The 23,177-nt window shown below is 29.9% G+C and overlaps 1 protein-coding gene across 2 annotated transcripts; it reads right to left on the minus strand.

The window, feature by feature from the left end:
- Positions 1-657: 657 nt before the first annotated feature.
- On the minus strand, positions 658-19,758 carry LOC113366034 (heterogeneous nuclear ribonucleoprotein K). 2 transcript variants are annotated; one of them, XM_026607584.1, is made up of 12 exons: positions 19,564-19,758; positions 16,986-17,089; positions 16,726-16,782; positions 15,780-15,823; positions 14,438-14,510; positions 11,198-11,308; positions 4,079-4,207; positions 3,626-3,888; positions 3,220-3,458; positions 2,557-2,816; positions 1,997-2,166; positions 658-901 (listed from the first exon to the last, which is right to left on the minus strand). In XM_026607584.1, exons 1-12 carry the CDS (start codon positions 19,589-19,591, stop codon positions 871-873), a joined length of 1,509 nt encoding a protein of 502 aa, XP_026463369.1. In that variant the 5' UTR covers positions 19,592-19,758; the 3' UTR covers positions 658-870. The 2 variants fall into 2 exon arrangements, with proteins under 2 accessions (XP_026463369.1, XP_026463370.1); XM_026607585.1 differs by lacking the exons at positions 15,780-15,823; positions 19,564-19,758 and having other exon boundaries at positions 16,986-17,039.
- Between the last annotated feature and the right edge of the window lie 3,419 nt (positions 19,759-23,177).

Consider the following 23,177-nt stretch of genomic DNA (forward strand, 5'->3'; position numbering starts at 1 on the left):
TGTGATCAATAAAGATTTTAAAAACTGCCTAATATTTATCATTTTTGACATTCAAAAGATGTTTGTCTTGGTCAGAAAATCTGTTCTGATAATTTTATGTTCTCTAGGCATTCCAAGTCATTCCGAATTATTGAAACCAAAATTGTAAAATGAAATTAATTTAAGTTAATTATTTACAGATCTGGAAAAATTAATGCAACTTACCTTATGGCAAAATTCCACTTTTGGCTAGTTAATAATTACTTTTAATTCTTTGATTTTGAAATAGAACTTTCATACCTATTTAGTATAGCAATAAATAAACAGATTCTACTTTTTCCTAGACACCATATTTTCATTGAAACAGAAATATGAGTAACAGAACAAATAATTTTATATAGTTTTATAGATTTATTGAAATACATTTTACAGATACATTTTATTTATGTGTTTATTATTGCTATGTTATTAAAATGAATAATTATCTAATCCTATACTCTATAAAAATATTTTTGGTTGAAAATCATTGTTAATATTTTTTATTCATAAATATCCTGTTTTGTACTGATAAATTATTTTACAATCATTCATTGCCATATTGTGCAGTTCATAATAAAAAAGTAGAATGTTCATATATATAAAATTTATTATTAATGCCCAAATATATGATTTGCCATGTGAAGGAATGTAAATCGATTTTGTGAATGCGTTGAATGATCTTACACTACTTTAAAAGTATTTATTAGCTTCTAATTAATTCTTTCTCAACATTTATTAAAATGTATGCAGAGTAATAAAAGTTAGATTAACTTAATTTTATTTCAGTCAACATACAAACTTAAAAAAAAACTCCTTTGATGATTTGTAGCGATGATTCTTGTTTTATTTACTTCAAAATTTTCTATCGTTGCTTTGATGTACACTGAAATATAAATTTAATATTATAATTTTCATATGATTATGATATTTATAATCATGCAACATTATGGCATGTTATTGCAATTTGTATATATTTAAAAAATGCAACAGTATGAGATGTTAAGACCTTAAGCAATTTTAGTAATGAATCTTTACCCTTGATAACTTGCACATTATTGTTGTTAATTGCATAGCAGCCATTCGGAGAATAATGATTTTTTGTTCATATCAAAACAAAACAACAAAATCACTAGTCTTCCACATGGCAGCAAGCTTAATGTTAGGCATTTCAAGCATGATTGATTTGTTAGCATGATGTCACATCCTTTTCCAGAAATGGATAACTTATGATATATTATTCATTAAATGTTTATTGTCATTTTGTATACACATAAAACAACGTTTAGCAAAAAATTTTGCTCCAAAATATAATATCATATCTATCAATAATTTATGATTAACAAAAATAAGAAAAACGCAAGGTAAATAAATGATAAAATTAGTTAAATATCTATTAATTAAATGAACCAAAACAGCATCATTACATATTATATACAGATATAGCTAAGAATTTACTAAATCATTGTAAGTTAATATTAATCATGAATCTTTGCCACACCAACAGATATTAATTAATATAACTTAAAATAGTACATTAATTAATTAAAAAAAAAACACTACAGAAAAACATTTTTATTCTAAACTATAACACTAAACAAATATATAATATTTACACAATGTACTACATTCTCCATGTTAGTAGATATTATGATGATTATGAAGAATTGGAAGTAGGATGTGGTGATAATAACCTGAGGAAGTGTGAGAGGAAATTGTTAATACATATAATACAACTGAACAAAAACTAGCATACATCAAATAAAACATGATGTGATATATGATCAAGAAGATTTTGTGAAAAAATCTGATCCAAAATCATATTCGAACATGACCCAAAAACAAAAAAAAATCAGTATAAAAGATGAAATTAAAAACCAAGCTTTTACACTATATTATTTCAACCATAATATTCATGCAAAACATTCAGTGCATTAAAATTCATGCAAAACATTAAAAATGAAATTCAGAAGGTGTTTACCTTTGTTGGAGCAAATATTGCGCCATTTGTATTTGATTGGGTAGACCTGAGATTGTAATAATTCTATCATTGGATCCAGGCAGCGGTTCATCTATGGTGATGTCAGCACAGGATTCCATTCTTATTTTACGAATGCGGGAACCAGCTTTACCGATAATTGCGCCGGCTAGCTGCAAAGAAAAATAAATTATCAATTAAGTGTAACTAATAATTTTTTAGAATGATTTTAGTTTTAACATTATAAAGTTTGGATTCAAAATAAAATGCCACAGTATGGTCACATAAACAGAAAAGACACATGAAGAGCATCAATATACTAATTAATATTAACTTAAGCTTCATAAATATTTTATAAGAGAAGGAGCAGGAAAAAATTGTGTAACAAATTTGGAAAAATAACTTTGCAAAGTCTTTTGTTTCAACTTTATAATGTAAAGAAATAAAGCAATGCATGAGTGTCATAGGATCTATAATTTATTGCATTAATCACAGGAAAACCTTTGAATTTTTAAGTATTTCATCCCAAATTCCGTTTTGTGCTATATGAATATATTTCTTACATCTTTTGGAATGGTGACTTGTGTAGTGCTCTTTCCTGGTCCGTCCATGAGCCCTACTGGACCACCGCCGCCACCCATGGGTCCCGATCCTAAATTGCCCATGCCAGAACCATTATTCATGCCTCCCATGGAATTTCCCAGACCCATGCCACCAGGCCCACCATTGTTCGAAGCCCAGGGATCCATAGAGTTACCGCGATTGCCACCGAAACCGAAACCATCTCCGGACCGATTGTTGAAGTTGTTACCGCTAAATTCGGCTGAAATTAGGCAACGAGACGGTTTTTGAAAACAGATGAAGAAAGAGATAATAGTATTTTGTTAAGAGATTTGATTCTGGGTATTAAAAAAATGGTTATAAAATAGTTATGTAAGCACCCATGCATTGCTATTGCCAAAAGATAAAAAAGAGAAGTAAAACGAATTATAATAAAACTTAATGGAATGCCACAAAAATATGTGAAGATGAAAGTCACTTTTATCAGGATTTTCAACATTGGAATTTCACAGATGGAAACAAATCAATAAATATAAGATCTATCAAAAACAGCAGAATTTAGAACAACTTACAAATAACTTTCATCATTAAAGTATTATCTAAAATTCAGCTCACAACTTTAAATCAATAATAATGAAAAAAATAAATGATCAATTAGTACTTACACATACTGTTGCGAGAATTGAAGTTATCCCTCATTCCACCGCCGAAATCATTGCGACCACTTCCGAAATCACCATTTCCAGATCGACCACCTCCAAAACTGTCTCGGCCACCATATCCTCCATCTCGTCCACCACCAAATCCTGAATCGCGATTACCGAAACTGTTGCGCATTGAAGAGCCGCGGTCTTCGAAACCGCCACCACGACCGCCAAAACTGCTTCTGCCGCCGCCACCGCCGCTGGAATAAAAAATTGATTAAATATATCAAACTTAAACTGTAACTCTTTTACATCTTTGCCTGGCGATATAAACACATTTTAATATGTGTATAATAAAAATTAATAAAAATGTTCTAAACAGATTGGGAACAAAACTATTTATTAATGGATAATAATTGATTTTTACCTCATTCCACCACCGCCGCCGCCAGACCTCATTCCGCTGCCTCCACCACTGCCGCCGCCGCTGTTACGGCTAAATCCGCCGCTGTTGCGACCGCTACCGCGGCGGTCGTCATTTCTCATACCGCCGCCACCGCCACCGCGTCCTCCAAAGTCGTCACCTCCAGGTCCATTGCGTGAATTGGAGCCATAACCGCCGTATTCATTGGCATAGAAATCATCGTAATTGTATGGATCGTAGTTATTCACAGCACCACGAATTGGGTTCTGCAAAAAAACAATAATTTAATTAATCATGAAGCAATTTGTAATAGACAAATTTTAAAAAATTCAATTCCATTTTTGGATTATTTGTCCAATATATAATTACATAAGGAAATATACATGTATGTTATATGAAATATTTTTATTTAATTTTTTCTTTATAAAATGAGAAGTGGATTAATTTCCAACTTACTGTTTTTACTAGAGTGATAATCTCACGAATGGCATCCACAATTGTATTTGATCGACCGACCATCTGCACGATACGGTCCGTGCTTTGAGGAGCAGTGTTGGAGAAAATCTTGATGCGGGCACCAGTACTCTGAAAGTTACAAAATAGTATGAAAATGTTTTATCAATAGTCAAAAGATCAACTTTTCAACATGAAGCACCACACTATTATATACACATTTTTTATAAAATAAATTTAAAAAAATTAATTAAGGTAAAAAATTGTAATCCAATTAAAATGCTAATAATTTTACTGATGCGTTTAAAGTTAAAGGTTTGGTTAATTGGTATTTTTACTCTGAATGTTAATTGGTATTTTTTATCCAAGATATTAATTTCTAATTAAAATTCTCATTTAATATTTATTTCAATATAAGAAAACGCGCATTCGCTGAACAAAAGGTGTACATAAAAATCTTAAATTTTAACACCATAATGCATGAAAATTTATATTTGCAGAATACTTATAATACAAAAAATATTACACATTAAAATCAAGTATTTATAACGATTAACATATATCAGTGTACATTGATTTCAAGTTTTATATGAGTAAATATAAGAAAAATATAATACTCTGGTAAAAATAATTCTATTAATTTATTTTTTTATAATACTGAAAATTGCTTCTATAAATCAGTAAGAACATACATAGCAATTATTAGAAGTAACGAAAGCAACCGTATATATAAAAATTGAACCGGTCATATAATTACCACATGTAAGGTTTAATTTTTATATAACACATTAATATAAAAAATTTAAAGTAAAATATAAAATAATGGCACAAAATATTTTTTGTGTAGTTCAATATCGACCTTTACTTCAGTTACAAAAGTGATCGTTTAAGAGAAACCGACATTTAAAAAATTCCTGTGGCAGCTTAGTACACTTTTAAAAGAATCAGCATTTTTTTCTGAACCAACAATAGACTCACCGAAGGTACATCCTCGCTTTCGTGAGAACTTCAACAATATTCTTTTTGTCCACAATCATTTTTGCACACATACTCGTAAAAAACGCACACACCCTTATTTAACTCAAACTCGAGGTTAAATCAAAATCTTAACCGCACCAATAAAAATGTTCCAAGAGAAAAAAAGTCTCAACATATGGCACTTCTTGGATCAAGAAATAATGAAATAATTAAGTTAAAAAAATCGATATTAGTTTATTAAATGAATCACTAAACACACTCGATGAGACGTACAGATTTTCTTAAAATATTGAGAGATTTGAGTAAGGTCTTTAAAGTTCAACCACCTGACAAACTACCCTCTCGAGTGTCCGTTGCACAATGATTTTAACACACACACCCTATGTCAGATCGACGGCGGCCATATTGAAATTCCCACCCCTAACTCTGTACACACATACATCCAAAAGAAAAAGCGAAATACGAGTGATATAGAACGAGGGCTGGACAAAGTGGCGGCAAAAGTTGTAGGGCAAGCAGCGCAGATGTTCCTTTGTGAATAAGACGAGCGTAGAATTTTAGGATCGCTGCATATAATCTTTTTTGTCTCCTTTTGTGAAGGTGAAGGTAAGCAAAGGTGAGCTAGACGAGGTAAATCTGGACACTTTCAATGGAGAAGGAACAAATTCGTGTTTTCGAGAAACTTATTGAATTTAAAGGTAGTCCCAAAACAGATGTTTCGTAAAATATGCTTGATTTAAGGAATGCTGACGCAAACTTTTTAATTATAATAATTATATACATCTTCACATCTTGCCCTATTGATTACAATAATCAAAAAGGTAAAAGTATCTAGAATATTGAGGATAACACAAAGTACACCCGGACATTTTTTATATTATTGGCTACCTTATTTGTTTAAAATCCTTATTAACACATTATAATCGCCATGCCAGTCATATGTGTCTAACACTAAAAAGTTCTACATGAGCTATATCCATTCCCATTGGAAATGATTATAATTCCATTATCAGTGCTTCGACTTTTTTTTATCAAATTACATTGGTAAAAAGTGGAAGATTACAAAACCTTCGTGTAGAAATAAACATGAGACATCGATCTAGTCGTCCGTACTCGTGAACTTCCGTTACGTAAGGGTGAAACAAACATCGCTTCAAAATTGAATATTGATTGATAGCCAATTTGGAAAAATCAACCCCAATTTAAACAAAACAAAATAATGAAACCAGGATAATAATATAAAGGAATAAATAATATTCTATATTGAAAATATAGAGATATATATCGTAAAATGTAATTAAGACCGATAGATATTTTTAAATGGATAAACACAAGAGTTTTTAAAAATTAACAAGATTTCACTCAATTATATATTATAGCGCGTAAATTTCTTAATAAGCAACACAAGGTCTAAGCAAATAAAATAAAATAATTCTACTTTTCAGTTAAGAAGAACAGCTGGTTCCGGCAAAGATCCACTCGTCTCACATCACTGGGTGTTTCAACGGAAATCATCACCGTGACATGTGTTAAACCACACAAATGTGTACGATTTTAAATACACAAAAAATTAAATTATTAAAATTATTATATTATATAATAAAATTACATAAATAGAGAAATATAACATAATTCATATGATTGACGTAACCGAATTAACTGTAGCTTTATGCATGAAGACTTTTTTGCGGGCTGTAAAAGAAGCTAGTAAGTCAGTTCCACAAAAATTGAGTTATGGAGAACCATATTGCTGACTGTTTGATTTATTATCAGGAAGTATATCTAGCACCATTGCCAAAAATGACAAATAAGATGAAATATCACATTCGCATAGCACGTTAACGCTATAATTCTTAAACGTTTCAGAGTCTGTATTGTTTTGTTCTTTTTCTACAAGTTTGCCAATAAAAATAACCGGTCTAAATATAATGGGAAACTAAGATTTTATTTAATATTCAAATATATTTATTATTATTAACTTCCCGTAGGGCAAGTTATAGTAATCGCAAAAAAATCTAAAATAACAAAATTTGTATATCTTTACGTTTCAAAACCTTCTGAACATTTTGGCATACCTTAGAAAAAATGGATGTATATGTGTGTGTGTGTGTGCGTGTATCTGTGTGTGTGCGTGTATGTGTGTGTGTTCGGATACAAATTTTCGTCGACGATTTCGGGAACACGGATGAAGCAATTTGAATAAATTCAAAAAACATTCGATTCGTATTGATAAGGAGACGTGCTGATTATTTTTGGCAAAGGCAGGTCTAGCAGTTCCGAAGATATAGGGCAAAAAGTGCCAAGTCCTTTTTAATAAAAAATTAAAAAGTTGATTTTTGTTCAAAATATATAGTTAAATTCTATCTAATTTTTTCAGAGTATTTTTTTTTCAAAAATGTTAATCTTTTTAAAAGAAAATAATTTTTTGGTACAGGAAGTTCCAGCAATTTGCCTTAAGACACGATGCCATGCGCTCCACTAGTTATTATTTTTATTTAACTATGAAGAAAAATAAACCAAATTCGAATTTAAATTCCAGGAATCTTGAAATCAAAAATATCACCTTCCTAGTGGTAGCATGAAGCATTTTTACCTGACCAAAAAAATCATTTTACAAACAAACCATTCACTATTAAAGCACTAAGAAATTTAACAATGAGTGTAAACTTGAAATTGGGCTTATTGTGTTTTAGGCACGGGCGACGAATCATGAATAGATTTTTTTGTGAAAATCGGTATAAAGGAATTTCATTTTGAACATTTTTTCAGTTTACCGGATTTTAAAATTTAAAACAAATTCGTTGAAGAAATTATACTTCAAATAACGCCAAGAAGAATTTACCGTAAAATAATATCAGCTTTAACAATTTTTGAAGTATTTTGTTAGGCACTGTGTACATTGTTTAAATAAACTTGAAAAATGATTTAATTGAAGTAATATTGCAGAAAACTGAAGAACAAATATACATGAATTCTGCTATAACAAATATACTTGATTATATGATAAAACCAACATTATATCTGAATGTTAGCAAAGTTTTCATGCCGAAAGGTGTCGGTTGATAGAGTAAAAATGCCAGATGACAGCTGCAACGCAAGACGTTCGGCGGGCATAAGAAAACTACCGCGCGGTCTTCGAGTTCGAGCAGGTGTTGAATGAAGCGAGGATAATGATCAACTGTTGAATATAAATGCACGCGCTGACGATTCCAAAAGTTCAGTTAAGTCGAAAGAATAAAATTTTTAAAGAACTTATATTAGGTTAAATACTTAGTGTAATACCAGACACATTGATACATATATAACTGTAATAGGGTCGGGGCTAGTTGAGCAAATTTTTATTTAAACGGATGTAGCTCCTCAATGAAAAGTCTCAATAAATTGCTATACGGCTTAATGGATTTTGTTGTTTATAGCTTAACAAAAGTGTTAATACTATTTTTTGGTAATAAGTAAAATTTAAAAGCTACAGCTGTTTAAATGCAAAATGTCAAGTATGTTCAATGTACCCCATAGGTGGGGCAAGTTGAGCACTAAGAAAGTATAATGAAATAATAGGTTCAATGTCGATTAGTGATGAAATCAAATAAGTTTTTAATAACCAGTTCTATATTTATAATCTTTATTGACAGAGAAAACAAAACTTGTAGTAATTTTCTTTGAATAATTAACCAAAAGTAGATTCAACAAAACAATATCGTATCTTAGGAATTATTTTACCACTATATTCAGTATTTTTGTTTAAAATCATTATTTCTTTATATTACTAGTCATAGACTTAACTTAAATCTTAAAAATAATAATTAATTTCTGGAAGTTGATGGTAATTGTCTTAGTGACAGAACAAGTTTAGCAATTTGCTCAACTAACCCCAACTCGGAATTTCAAAATAAGAGTGAGTTTATAAAAAAACCGCGAGAATTATACCCAGAATATCTGTGCATATTAAAATTACTATAATTATATGGAAGAATAAAATTTACCTGATTAAAAAATAATAACATTTGACTAAACCAGACGCAAACTCGCGATGAATTACTTTTTTACTTTTTGGCCTCAAAATAATAAAACGGCCGTGAGCCTCACTCATTTGTCCAGCGGCCACTACCGATCGCGGGATGTTTATTTCTCTCAAAACTCTATCTTTCCGCCATATAATTCCTAAACGAACAGTGAATAGTTTTCGAGATATTTCGATTGCTCAACTTGCCCCTATGCTCAACTAGCCCCGCTTTACCCTAACTAATATTACAGTAATATTAGCGTCAATTGTGAAGCAAAATAAATTTCACCACCAATTGCTTGTTAAATACACATATGTTATAAAATTATTTATACTATGTTCTATTATTATGCTTTGCAAAATGTTGATTATTAAATATTATAAAATATATGTAGCTCACAAAACAATTTCGAGATCTAACTTTTCATTTTCAATTGGTTATTTGTAATACGAGCAATGTGTGTCACGACAAAACGGCCGTTAGGGATTGTCGATGATCATTAAAAAATATATAAAAAACGATCGACAGCAAAAATACGAAGCACGTGCTAGCTTCGTTCCCGGTGTATGAGAGCGCCACCTGCCGTCTAGATCACTTCCCTTGTATACACAGTATTTATATAATTCCTGATCTAAATTATGGCCTATCTAATGATCTAGGACCTAGATTGGGATACTATTCAACAATTACAGGTAGACGTAGTTATCAAAATGATATGAAATTTCTAGAATTATTAAGTAGAATTATTTATATTTACTAAACCCAACAAAATTTCTTGGGTAAAATAGTATTTTTTAACTTCCTGTTGGGCAAGTTATAGTAAACGCGAAAAAATCGAAAATGAAAATTTATATATATATATATATATATATATATCTTACGTTTCAGATGTTTCTGAACATTTTGGCATACCTTAGAAAAAATGGATGTATGTGTGTGTGTGTGTGCGTGTGTGTGTGTGTATGTATGTGCGGATACAAATTTTCGTCGACAATTTCGGGAACACCGACCAACCGATTTGAATAATTCAAAAAACATTCGATTTGTATTGATAAGGAGACGTGCTGATTAGTTTTTGACGGAGGCAGGTCTAGCCGTTTCGAAGATATGAGGCAAAAAGTGCCAAAAATGGTAACTCAGTTTTCAAGAGAACAGAGCATCCGATTTTAATAATTCAAAAAACATTTTACTTGTATTAACAAGATGAATAATTGGTCAAATTTTCATGAAGGCAGACCTAGCAGTTTCGGAGATCTAATGAAAAAAGTAAAAAGAATGCCATTTTGCGGTCAGAAATGATCATTAGACATATGCACATCAAATTATCAGATATTTTATAGACATTTTCGGTTCCATACCAATGTTTATCCGTTAGACGGCTACGCGGCGCTTACGCGCTTTGACATTTCGTCCCTATGCAGTTAAAGCAGTACGATTGCTTTAAAAAAAGTTCAGAATTTTCAAAATATGTCAAAATAAAGAAAAGATATTTTTCAAAAAAAAAATTTTGAACGGGAAGTTCAATTCAGTTCAATGTTCAGTTCAATTTTCCTTAAGGCACGATGCCATGCGCCCCACTTGTTTAAAAATATAACATAGTAGTATGTTTTTCGAATGAAAACAACCCTTCCCCGACTGCATCAAATAGCTGCATAACATTTTAAACAATCCACATTGTACACATTCTAATAAAAATATATTAAATACAGATTTGCCAAACTTTGAGTATCGCTTAAAAAGGGCTCCCTAATTAAAAAATAAGAAATAATATGTTCGAATATAAGCTATAGTTTTTAATAGTATTATAGTTTATTATTTATCTATTTTCCAAAAATATAAGTTTCAAATAGATATCAAAAGTAAGCACAATTCAAATTTAAGAGCTGAATTTACGTTTTAGCTTATTTTTTTACCTTAATACCGAATTAAGGTGGCATACATGGATTTATCTTAAAATTGATTTTATAATAAAATTTAGTTTCGCACAGAAAGGATTTCGTATATTATCGCTAGAATAAGAAAAAAAATTAAGCAATCCTAACTTTTTGTAGAACTCTCGGTTTGAAGTATAAAATCAATTAAATAAGTCAAATATTTATAAACTCTACAAAAAATGTTTCAAATAATTTATCAAACTTACATCTCTGAGTTCCTTGATTTTTGATCCGGCCTTTCCAATAACGCATCCAGCTTGACTCTGATGAATCAACATTCTGATATCGACTTCATCGCTACCAGCCCGACAGCCGTTCTGTAATAAAAAGAACAAAAAAAACTTTATGAATACGATGACCTTCTTACTAATGGTAATATATAAAGATTATTCGTCCCTATATATAATATTTATAGTAATGCATATAATTAAAATTAGGCATATTAATTAATATATTCAAATCTTGTCATATAATAAGTGTTTGAGTACAAATATTTGTGCAGAAAATCAACTAAATTGATAAAAATCTATACGGCGAACCCTTGAACATAAATCCAAATAATATTCGGTTACATTTCTAGATCTATTTTGGTACCACCCGCATGCTAAAAGAGTCAATATAAATGTATTTCTCGTCACGAGCGATGCGCAGAGGTATTAATTTTCTTGGCACCCATAATTTATTAGTTACTCATTAAAAGCATTAAGACAATACATAATGTTTATATGGCATGGCGAAATCTATGCTAATTTATTGTCAGCACATCAAAGCCGCCCCATATTTATAATTATAACCACTGGCACGTACTTAGAGGTATTTATATGAACAATGAAGGACTGAATTGTTGATAAAAATCATTAAAACTCTTTTAGAAACACACTCAAATTTTTGTTTGCTTATTGTATAAAATTTGATTTTGGTTTGACAAGACTGACACTAACAAGACAATTTTGATTTTTTCAACTTTGGTTTTATGTTTAGATTATACTAACATAACGTTTTCATGTACCATTCATGTCCAATCAAAAAAATAGACACAAAATATTCTGATACTTGCACATCTTAAATTACGCATTTCATGTCTTAAAATCAACATCGTGACTATTATTAGATTTGCAATGACATGCAATAAAGCACATCCGTGGAAAAGTCCATTCAAATAACTTCATTTCAAAATAAAACTGTAGACTTGTTTCTTAAAAAACTGTAGACTTGTTTCTTAAAAATTATTCACAAAGCAACAGACTGCGACCAATGTAATTTATAAGTACAAGCAGACGATGAGTAGAGAAATTTGAGAATTGATTATATGCAGAATGATTGATTACATATGAGTCGCTGTGAATATTTCGCATGTTTTCATTTACTCATGAATGTGATTCAAAAATCAGAACATTAAAGGAAAATAAAGTAATAATTCGATAAATAATGAATGAAACAGTGTAGAACCAGCAATAGATTAACGATAATGAAAATAAACTTGTAGTAATGGAATACAAAACAAAACTATATACATTATAAATAATAATCGCTATAATTACATGTTCATTACAAACATTCTCACGAGTATGAATATATAAGACTAAGGCTAAACATAAATAAAAGATTAAACAAATTTGCGTTCTATGATTTATACATTATGTTGTAAAAACAAAAGTTCAATATTACTTGGCTTTCATTTTATAGAAATAATAAACACATTACCATTAAATCTACCAATTGTAATTCTCACATTAAAGTGTAATCAGTCGTAATGTACTTAGAATATTATTCGAGAAATTGAAGGACATGCCACATCTGAAATTGATAGTATACGAGACGAATACGACCTTGTTTATTGCAAAGAAATATCCTTGTGCTTATGAACTCATCATATGGAATTCGTATGACCCAAATTGCTTTATTTTATGAGAAGCGTTAAGGGAGATCGTGGAAAACGACAGCCTGAGCAATAAAAAACATTTGATATTAAATCTTCGATTATGTGATAAAAGACAAAAAAATTTAAATGTAATTAAGCAAAATCTAGATTTATATCCAAACATCTAAGCTTGTTATGAAGACTGTACTTTTAAATGCTCATCAATCAGTTCAAATATTATTTAAATATAATAGTGAAAACTTTTTTAAATTTCTCATATACTCATCAACCACACAAAAAACGTATTCCCTATGTAATTCATATCTTAGCTATAAGAATTAAGTATGTTTTTTCTTAGATCCAAATTTGCAAAAACTACACAAATTAAATCTGCCTCGCGAAATGACTGTGGTGTCGTTATTTTTGGATATTTTTCTAATTTATTACGTGGTATACGCTAAATAACTTCCTCCAAAATTATAATTTTATTACCTTTTCCCCCATAAAACTTCTATATCAAAAACACATTTTTAGGCTGTTATAGTCTGTTACCCTTAAAGGCTTGAAGTGCAATTATATAAAAATATTAAAAATTATAGTATGTTATTACTAACTTATGGTAATATAATTAAAATAAAATATTTTGGAAAAGCTGTGATTTGTAAAATAAACATATTTATGTAAGCTTATAGTTGAATACAAGTTTTATTCGAGTCGCAATATAAAATAATTTAATTAAAGACGATTCGAAAAATTGAAGCTTGTGCGTCGATTTTTATTCAAAATGTGATCAAACGAAAATTATTGATTGATATATTTATGCTTATATTCCTATTTATGCATAGATTTTTGAATTGTAAAGACTATTCGTTAAATGCCCCTCAATACATATTTTTGATCACTTTAATATATTTAAATATATTAAAGATCTTTTAAAAATATGTTCAAGATCTTTCTTTTTAGAGCGAGAAAACTCGAAGAATAGGAGTGCTATCATATATAAAGATTAAAAAGTTAAGTTTGTAAAAATATATTTAAATGGGAATACTCAGGAGTAGCCGTATTAGAAATAATTTAACTGATTAAAGGCATTTATACAAAAATGGAAGTTTGTGCTACGATTTCTATTCAACCCTGAACCGAGAACAAAGGCGCCCCCGAATGACGTGCTAGGAGTTTAATGATATCATAGAATACCATATTCCCAAGTGCGATTCGTCACGCAGCGGACATAGTGGCGACAACAGAACCTGATAGATATACCAACAACTATAGTAAGGCTCTCATAAATTCGCTAGTTTAGTTTAATTAAATTCTTTATTTACTGATTATTTCATAAACATCATGAGTGATACAGACATATAGTTTTTATATATTGTCAATCGTAGCACGAACTTTAAGAATTTATTAAAGTCAAAAATATTCATCAAGCATCAACTAATCAAATAAAATAATTATACTTTGATATAACTTTATTAAAGTTGATATCATTGTTGACATAAACATTAATAAGTGAAAAAATGAATATTTAAGAAGACTTGCAATAAATATAAAATTTATTATCATAAATTAATTTTCGACTCACCTGTTCCAAATTTGGCATCACATCCTGCACGATGTTGCAGATGGTATCCAGATCAGAGTACATCGTAAGGATCCTGATGTCCGAGAACACAATAGAAAAAAAAACAAAGTAAGCATTAGTAAATCGTTCTCTCATTCAATTGATGGAACAAGATTTAATTTAACCGTGTTTTCAAACCGCATCTGCGCCGAATGAAGAAGTTCGATAAAAGCTCATTAAATTGAACGATTCGGGAGTATTAGAGGCAATTGAAGTGAAACGTGCGAGTGCTTTTGCATGATTTAGATAAAATGTAATAAAACAACTGATGTCGAAATGACAGGATATTAATTATTGCAACACGAAAGTCTGTGCTGCCCATTTCTTGTTATTTTTGTAGTTTGAGTAAAGAGGCAAGATAATTAAACACAAAAAATAGTGGATTGTGATCTTATACATTCTTGGAGCAAAATAAAGTGCAATTTCCTTCCATGTGAGTGTGGCACAAAATCAATCTGGTGATTATAGCAAACTTAGTGCAGTCATTTTGAATTAATTTTTAGTTTTGTTAGAAGGCATTCGAACATCATTTTTTGCAGAAAGTAACATTAGTGTGCAAGCATTTCAAATCCAATATGTGCCCCAGACAAATATTTTAGTATCAGTAGTATATTTTATTATTAGGGCAAGAGCAAAAATATTCATCATTAGGTTAAAATTTAAAAGATGTAGTAGATATGTTGCGACGGCCTTATTCTAAACAGTGTTAAGCCAAGGAATAATGCTGCTTGGATCTGGAAATGATTAAAGGCATACAAGATAATTGATACATTTTATAAATACAAAAAGTGTGACCTTCGCTACAACCTATTACTTCAGAATTTTTGCAATAACTTTTCACAAAAAGGCAATTGGCTTCAGGTAATAAGGATATAAGATAATTTTATTAACAATAAATTGATTAAATTGTGTTAACTTATTCACAGTAATAAATCCACATTTATATGTTTAAAAAGCATAAGATTTGGAACGTATCTAATGTAACACTTTCCCTCAAATCAGCTAATATCACAAATGAGAAGATTTTTTTTTACTACCTTCATCGTGGTCTATACATAAAACACAAACTGTTCCTACAATTTTGCTGAAAGTTATAATTTTGACTAATTTAGAGGAAAAGTATCACTAATTTCTTTTAAAATAAGGGCTGAGGGTCGGAATTGGATGTCTTCTTCGGTATGTTAAACTGTGGATGATAACTGTTTTTGGATGGGAATCAGACAAACCAATTCGGTCCTAACTCTCATACATGATTTGACATAACAGATAAAAATGTGAATAAAGACAAGTGTATATGCATTACCGTTCTGGCCCAGGGCAATCTGGCACAGTAATTGAGGCTTTATACTGCATCATCATTGGCATTCAGGGCATATGAGTGGCAACACGGGCATCGAAGAAGGCGGGCATTGGGCGTCGATGCGATGTCAGTTCGGAGCAGGTCGACCAACCAAGTGTGCGATTATTTTGGCATTTTTAGTTTTTTGGCATTGTTTGGGCGCACACACACACGAGCAACGCAATTCGATTTTTTTGGCAAATTATTGTTTTTTTTTTTGGGTTTTATTCGAATGTATTGCACAGGGTTGTGTGGTCATTGTGTGGTTGGTCGGTCGATTGGTTGGTTGGCACATTTTTTAGACACCGCACAAATTATCAATCAGGTTCAAGTGTGGTTCAAGATTGGTGGGAGGTGATCGAGGCCGAAAAAGAAAGAAAAAGAATTCATCTCTATTAGTTTTGCAATTTTTGTTTCAAACAATAACAGTAATGCTTATATTAGTAAATTAGTCTAAAACATAATAAAACATTATTCATTCACAAGTTTGAATTTCGATTGTTAAAGGCAAGCTCTGTTAATGTGGTTTAAGTCAAAAAGCTGTTGTTTAAAGTTAAAAGTTTATCAGTGGCCGCACCTTCACATAAATTGCATTGCTGAAAATCTGGCTAAATTGAGTCAAATCAATCTAATCTAATACGTTTTTAAATTGAAATAAAAATCGTACATGTAATGAATACAATACAAATAAAATACCAATAAAATCCTTTAAAAAGCATTATTAATGCGATCAACAATAAAACTTCAAATGTTAAAAAAATTAAGTGCAAATTAAGTATATCAAAAGCAATTAATAAAACTCAAAAAGGTTATTTGAAAATTATAACTTGAATTATTATATAAACCCAAAATTCCAAAATGTAAGTAAAAAAGTAATAAATTTCTTGTAAAATGAATCAAATTTTAATACCTGTCCTCTAAGTTTTGTAATGCTCTGACCACCTTTTCCGATGATAGATCCAGCGACCTTAAAATAAATAAAAGTCATAAAGATACAAAAACAAACAAAAAATCAAATCATATTCACGAAAACTGAAACACAAGTATAATTGTGCTTCAGTTTTCGTATATGAAGTATACTTCATATTCGAGGTTGTTACTTCAAAACTCACAAAAAAAGCATTTGTAAGTCTGTTATAAGTGTTTCAAAAGCGAGAATATTTCTCATACCTTGCTGGGAATCAAAAGCCTCACTTCCTCATCACCGCGTCTGGAACGTTTCTGTGGGGCCTCGCGGACGTCTCCGTCTTCTTGCGATTCGCGCTTCATTCCGGCTGAAAATTGAATTGAAAATCAAAATTAGCTTTTCCACTAATCAATTCGGAGAAAATCGTTATTAGATTTAGAAATGTATTAAGATTACGTCTTTTCCTTGGCCTAAACTTATTGGCAGTCATTTTTAGAATTTCAAAAATTATAAATATTACACTTGATGATTTACATTTAACAATGACGGGTTATAAATGTATAAAAAATCATTTGCTTTTGTTTTGTAAATGTGTTTATAGTAGCCATGGCAATTTTTTTTTTTTTTTTAATTTCAATAATTATTACAACTGCTAATTTATTAACATTAAGTAATATTGATAAATAATAATATAAATTTAAATAAATAAAAGAGCAAAGGATAAAATTTACATAAAAACAATATCCGTAATATGATTTAATGTAAAATATAAGCAAATAATAATAAAAATAAGATTAATAAATAATATAAATAAAATTTCAGAATAATAAAATAATACTAGAAAAATAATAAAATATAACAAAATAACAATAATAGAAATAATAAGAGTATGGCAATATAGAGTAGATATATAGGCTCGTGGGCTCGTGTTTGATAAAATAGTGATAAAGTGCTACTTATGGTTTGGTTATTCTGAATATTTAACTTTTAATTAATTGGCTTAAAGGTAGTAAACATAATTAAATTTGTTGCATGCATCCTGAATTCGTTATAAATAATTAGAGTTACATGTCGCAAATAGAGAGTTTGGATGCATCGTATATATAAAACTTTTAAACAAGATTAACTGTGGATGCAAAATATCAAAAAGCTTCTATATCGACAAAAAGGGCGAGGAGTAAAATCTAAACTTGATCTTTGCTTATTAGACAATCATTGGAATGCGTAAGATTATAGTTTTTTATTCACTTTATTATTATTTTAACTTATTCACTCTTCAATTTGGGGTATCAAATATTGCAGAATTTGTTTATGTGTCGAATTAAAAAACCATTGAAAAAATGTCAAAAATCTAGATTGATTTAAATTTCAAAATAGAAGACAGGGCACCGGACTTGTGTTAAATGTTTTATTATTAACAAATTATAAATGTTTTCCTCGCTCAATACTTTTAGGAAATTTAATTATTTCATTGGCAGTTGAGGTGCTTTATCGATTCGTCTCCAACGTGCTGAAATTTACTCGCGCTTTATTGTTAAGCGCGTATTGATCTGAAGTATTTAAAGATTTCGAATGAGAAAACAGGTTAAGCTAACGCCCGATATTCTTTGCTCGAGGCAATTGTTTAGATAAATAGTCGTTAATTAACTTACGACACGATACTTGAGTGTGCACACAAAGCTTTAAAGAAAAATGGTTGGGATGGGACGAGTCCAAAGAAAATACATATTGTTCTCGAGCATTGCGATACCGTCGCAATGTGCAAACGAGAATGTGTAATTAGCACGTTGAAAATTATTTCACAGGAATTTGTGGGCACGACATCGGAGCACGCCTGATTTATGACCACGTATTTTTAGTTCAAGTTCGTGAAAAAAAACTGCCGTCTTCATTATATAAATTATATAATAAAATAAATTAATAAATCTAATAAAAATATGACCTTGAAAAACAGAAATAATAAAATTAATTGTTGTTAAGTGATATCACACAGTTCCTAAATAAATGAAATTGAAATTAAATGCTGGGCATAAAACTAAGATAATCAGAGTCAAAAATCCAGAAAACAATTCCAAATATTCCAAATTTGTCCAATTAGATAGATGGCTGATGAACTTCAAACAATTCTTATAAAACAACATATTGAATTTCACATTTCATATACGTGCTTTAAATAATACCTAATGATTCATAACAGTATAAAATACGAATAAACAGAAACAGTCATAGCAAACAGTGGTCGTCCCAACATAAACGATAATTATCATGTTTGCTTAATATATTTATATTCAAGCAGCCATTCTAATCAGCGCAAACCCACATATAACATTCCCAGACAATGTTTTTTCTACATTTCGGAAGCACTTGTTTATGGGAATATTATTTAACACCTGTCGGTTGGAGTTTGTGGGTGATCGTAAAAATATGAATTGAAAAAAGTTGATAGACAGATCAATGGAAGGATATAAAGGCGAAGACTAAATTGGAAAAGTGGAATATTTTTTATTTGATAATAATTAGTTAACGATTTAATAATTAGTTGTTAATTAATTCATATTCAATTAGAAATTACACTAAAGCGTAGAATATTTTTTATTTAATAATAATTAGTTAATTAGTTGTTCATTAATTCATATTCAATTAGAAATTACACTATTACGTGGAATATTTTTATTTAGTAATCATTAGTCAATTAGTTGTTCATTCCTTCATATTCAATTAGAAAGTATTTTTTAAATTATATTAAAAAAATGTATACATAATATTTCCAGCTTCCAAACAAAAATCTTATATACAATTAATCCAAAGAAATAAATCCTTAGCTGCCTAACGAATACATACGTCTCACGTTTCCGTTTCTGTAATGCATCTTTAATGCAAACTTTTGATTATTCCTCCACAAAATCTTCCACTTTCACTTATAAGAAAAATACACCAAACACTTCACAAAAAAAACTTTCAAATAAAAAAAAGGTATTACAACTATGATACAACACGAAGATATAATTCTAGTATTTTAAAGTATGAAGATTCCACTGCTAATATATCGAAAGACTATGGAAGACTGACTGACTGAGCGAATAGAAAGAAACGGCAGTGTTTGATACGAAACCAAAAGAGGTACATGAGTAGAACGGAGAAGGAGAATTATACTTTGCGTTTTGTATTATAGATCGGTCCAGTGCGTGTCTACAACGCAGGTAAAATATAACGAAGGTTTGTACAGGTGGGCAAATCCGAATTAAACGAAATCAGGTATTTAGTCTGTGGCGGGAAAAATGATTTGATCTGAGAATCGTAGTAATAATTTTATAATATTATAATTATTAAGGGGCACAACTAGTGTGAAATTTTGAAAAAATCGATTTTTGCTTTTTTTTCATATTTCGGTAGATTACATATTTAAAAATAACATATTAAAATTTCAAATCGATATCTCAAATAGTTTTTGAGTTACAGCCATTTAAAATGTATACATATAGTATATAGTACAACGATCATTTTATCTTTAAACGCGTTTTTCTCGAAACAGCATTTTCCGAATTTGCTGCAGTGATTACTCAAAAACGAATGATCCGATCACTATCAAATTTTTTTTACATGTTCTGTATATAGTTCTCCGTAAAATGAACTATCGATTTTTTGATCGGATCAAAAATCGAAATTTAAGTCGAAAAACGACCAAAATTTTGGGTAAAATTCGACTTTTTTTTAAAAAAAAAAACGCCGCCATTTTGTCAATTTTTGATCTATTTCTTTTATCGTAGTTCATTTTACAGAAAATATTATCTAGTTTAACGAGATTTTTTTTTTTTTATTTCATCCATGTAGAAGGCCGGAATCACTGCAGCAGTTAAGGGCCACTTTTTTTGTCGCGCCGTTGGAGATCGATGATAACTTAAAAACTATTTAATTTTTTTCTTCAAAAATTTTACTATGTATTCTTAAAACATGTATAAATATACTTCTAAAATTTTGAAATGATTGATAAAGTAATTTTTTTAATATAAATTCCCAAAAATCACCTTTTTTTAGGCGGTTACACTAATTGTGCCCCTTAATATAACATTATTATGAAGATGTTTGTACACATAAAAAAATAAACAAACGTGATACATATACTTTATAAAAGGAAAACTAAATTATTTTACTGAAAATAATTTTAATCGATTTCCATACTTGTTAAGTCCCAATTTGACTCTTGTTCAGAAACTATAATTTATTCATGTCAGAGTAAAATAAATATTAAAATAAAGAATTTTATTCTGATATAAAAATTCTAAATATTTAAAATATACGATCGTCACGTATAAAACCAAAAATTAAGCTAAAAAATACATTTTTGAACGGGGCACAATGTTCTCAAGTCAATTTTATAACGCAGGTATGAAAAGCACAGGTAGACTACTAAGTCGCAGTAATGGTATGCGAGGTCAGACAAAATGCAAAAAGCACTTAATAGAATATACAAAAGACTGATATGATGATACATCTCGTCTTTTATATAACCAGGTATATATTTAAAGCAAACATATCTGCAGGAAAGAAATAATTCGCAACAATTTACCAAGAAAGTGTAATTAAAAACTGAATTAGTAATACTCGAAGTAAAGTAATAATTATACTAGCATAGTGCTAAAATATACGAATATTTGATGTTATCCTCCCTTTACACTGGATAGTTTTTTTTTAATCATATTTACTATAAACTATTTTCTTAAACGCTATTTAAGATCTTAATAGAGATTAGTTTATATTTCACTATAAAACTCTTTAAAACTGACCTACCGCCATAAAAATTATATTCTTCCTCAAGTTAAAAAAATGAGTAGGTGGATTACAAATTGCTCCTCTCGGCGTCTTCTCTACATGCTCGTTTCAAAATGATACTAAATTAATTTATATCTCTATATGCAACCGCCAAAGTTTTCGGCAAGTACAAGGTTGTCATTGAATTAAACAGCTATTATATATTTAATAATAGTTACTATTATAATTAAAAAAAAAACGCAACTAGTTCTTTAAGCACATAAAATAAATATTTTTTATATAAATAAGTATGTTGAATTATAATCGCTAATTTATATTATGTGATCATCATTAATTGCAAATATAATCTGACTGCAGAAAAAAATCTTGTTAACCTTGTACATATTCCCTGCATCAAATATGCACAACACGGTGCCAACACACTAATGAAACATGATTGTGACCTCTTGTTTCAAATAAAATTATTTTATGAAGTATGTAAATTTTATACAAGAAACGTAATATTATTTTTCTGCTAGAGAGAAAATTATAAAGCTATCACGCTCATGAGTAGTGTGTGTGATCACAAAAGATTCCACCAAAAATTTTTTTTTTAAATGTACTCTTGGGCCGTGTGAAGAATATTAAGTAACATCACGTGCAAGGTCTCTAAATTTAAAGGTGAACGCCCTGCAAATTACTCCTAACGAATTCCCGTCCGCTGATCATAATTATTTTGATTAGTCCATTCAATTCCTGTTTCTAGATACTCGTCAATATCCGTATAATAGTTATGATGAATATTTCATATAGATTTATGCCTCGCACAAGTTATAGAAAAGGAATGCTTTTAATGTTCACAAGAACGAGTGCAGAGCAATGTGGACGACGGTTATGGCGGGTTTATGGAATGCGCGATTGCAGAAACGTTTGTTTTGAAACCTAGAAGGACGCTTGGTATGCGAGAAAAGGCGGCAAAAGCCAAACCGGGGCGCGCACAACTCAAGAATCAAGATGTGATGTGCATTTTAATTGTTAAATTATTAAATGCTGTGTTAATTTAACATTCATATGACCTATGCTCTTCACCTTCGACATTTTTTGCAAACAACCAATGAAAGTAAAAATTATAAATATCTATGACATAGGTAAAAAATTTGCAGTTTATCATTATACCACATTCATAAAACTTCTGGTTTTTATTAGCAAAAAACTGAAAACAGGTAAGATGTAACATAATCATTGAATTTTTTGCCATTGAAGAGTTTTGAATAAATCGAATCAGAAACTAATTAGATGGTGGATGATCAGGACAATATGGTGGATGTGGCCAATAATCGATCACAAAACTATTTTTTACTGATTGACAAGTGAATTGCCTACTATCCAATAACAAACGAAATTTTACATTTGGGATACATCAGCAAACCTTAAAATTCAATTGTGTAGAGGATTACTATGATTAATTTGATATTGAGTGGACTGTAAATTATAAATATTCTATCACCATAAAATATGTGAATAAAACCACTACAGTAGAATCCGATTAGTATGACGCCGGATATATTGACAACCGCTTATTATGACGTAATTTTAAAGCAGTTTGGTTTCCATATAAAATTCCTTAAAAAAACAGCTGTCTAGTCGGATATGTTGACCTCGCTTACATTGACATTCGCTTATAATGACCCATTGTTTGAAAAAAA

Source organism: Ctenocephalides felis, unplaced genomic scaffold (assembly GCF_003426905.1).
Source record: "Ctenocephalides felis isolate EL2017-DRISC unplaced genomic scaffold, ASM342690v1 CF-g0.4_SCAFFOLD_01170, whole genome shotgun sequence".
NCBI classification, from domain to species: Eukaryota; Metazoa; Arthropoda; class Insecta; order Siphonaptera; family Pulicidae; genus Ctenocephalides; species Ctenocephalides felis.

Bases quoted from the DNA above. Each gene is read 5' to 3' on its own strand.
- LOC113366034 (XM_026607584.1), bottom strand. From the start codon at position 19,591: ATGCATTACAGAAACGGAAACGTGAGAC. The intron at 4,208-11,197 runs GTAAGTTTGATA...TGTAACTTTCAG, and splicing joins AAATCAAGGAACTCAGAGAT to AGTACTGGTGCCCGCATCAA. The intron at 3,459-3,625 runs GTAAAAATCAAT...TTTTTATTCCAG, and splicing joins GGCGGCGGTGGTGGAATGAG to CGGCGGTGGCGGCGGCAGAA.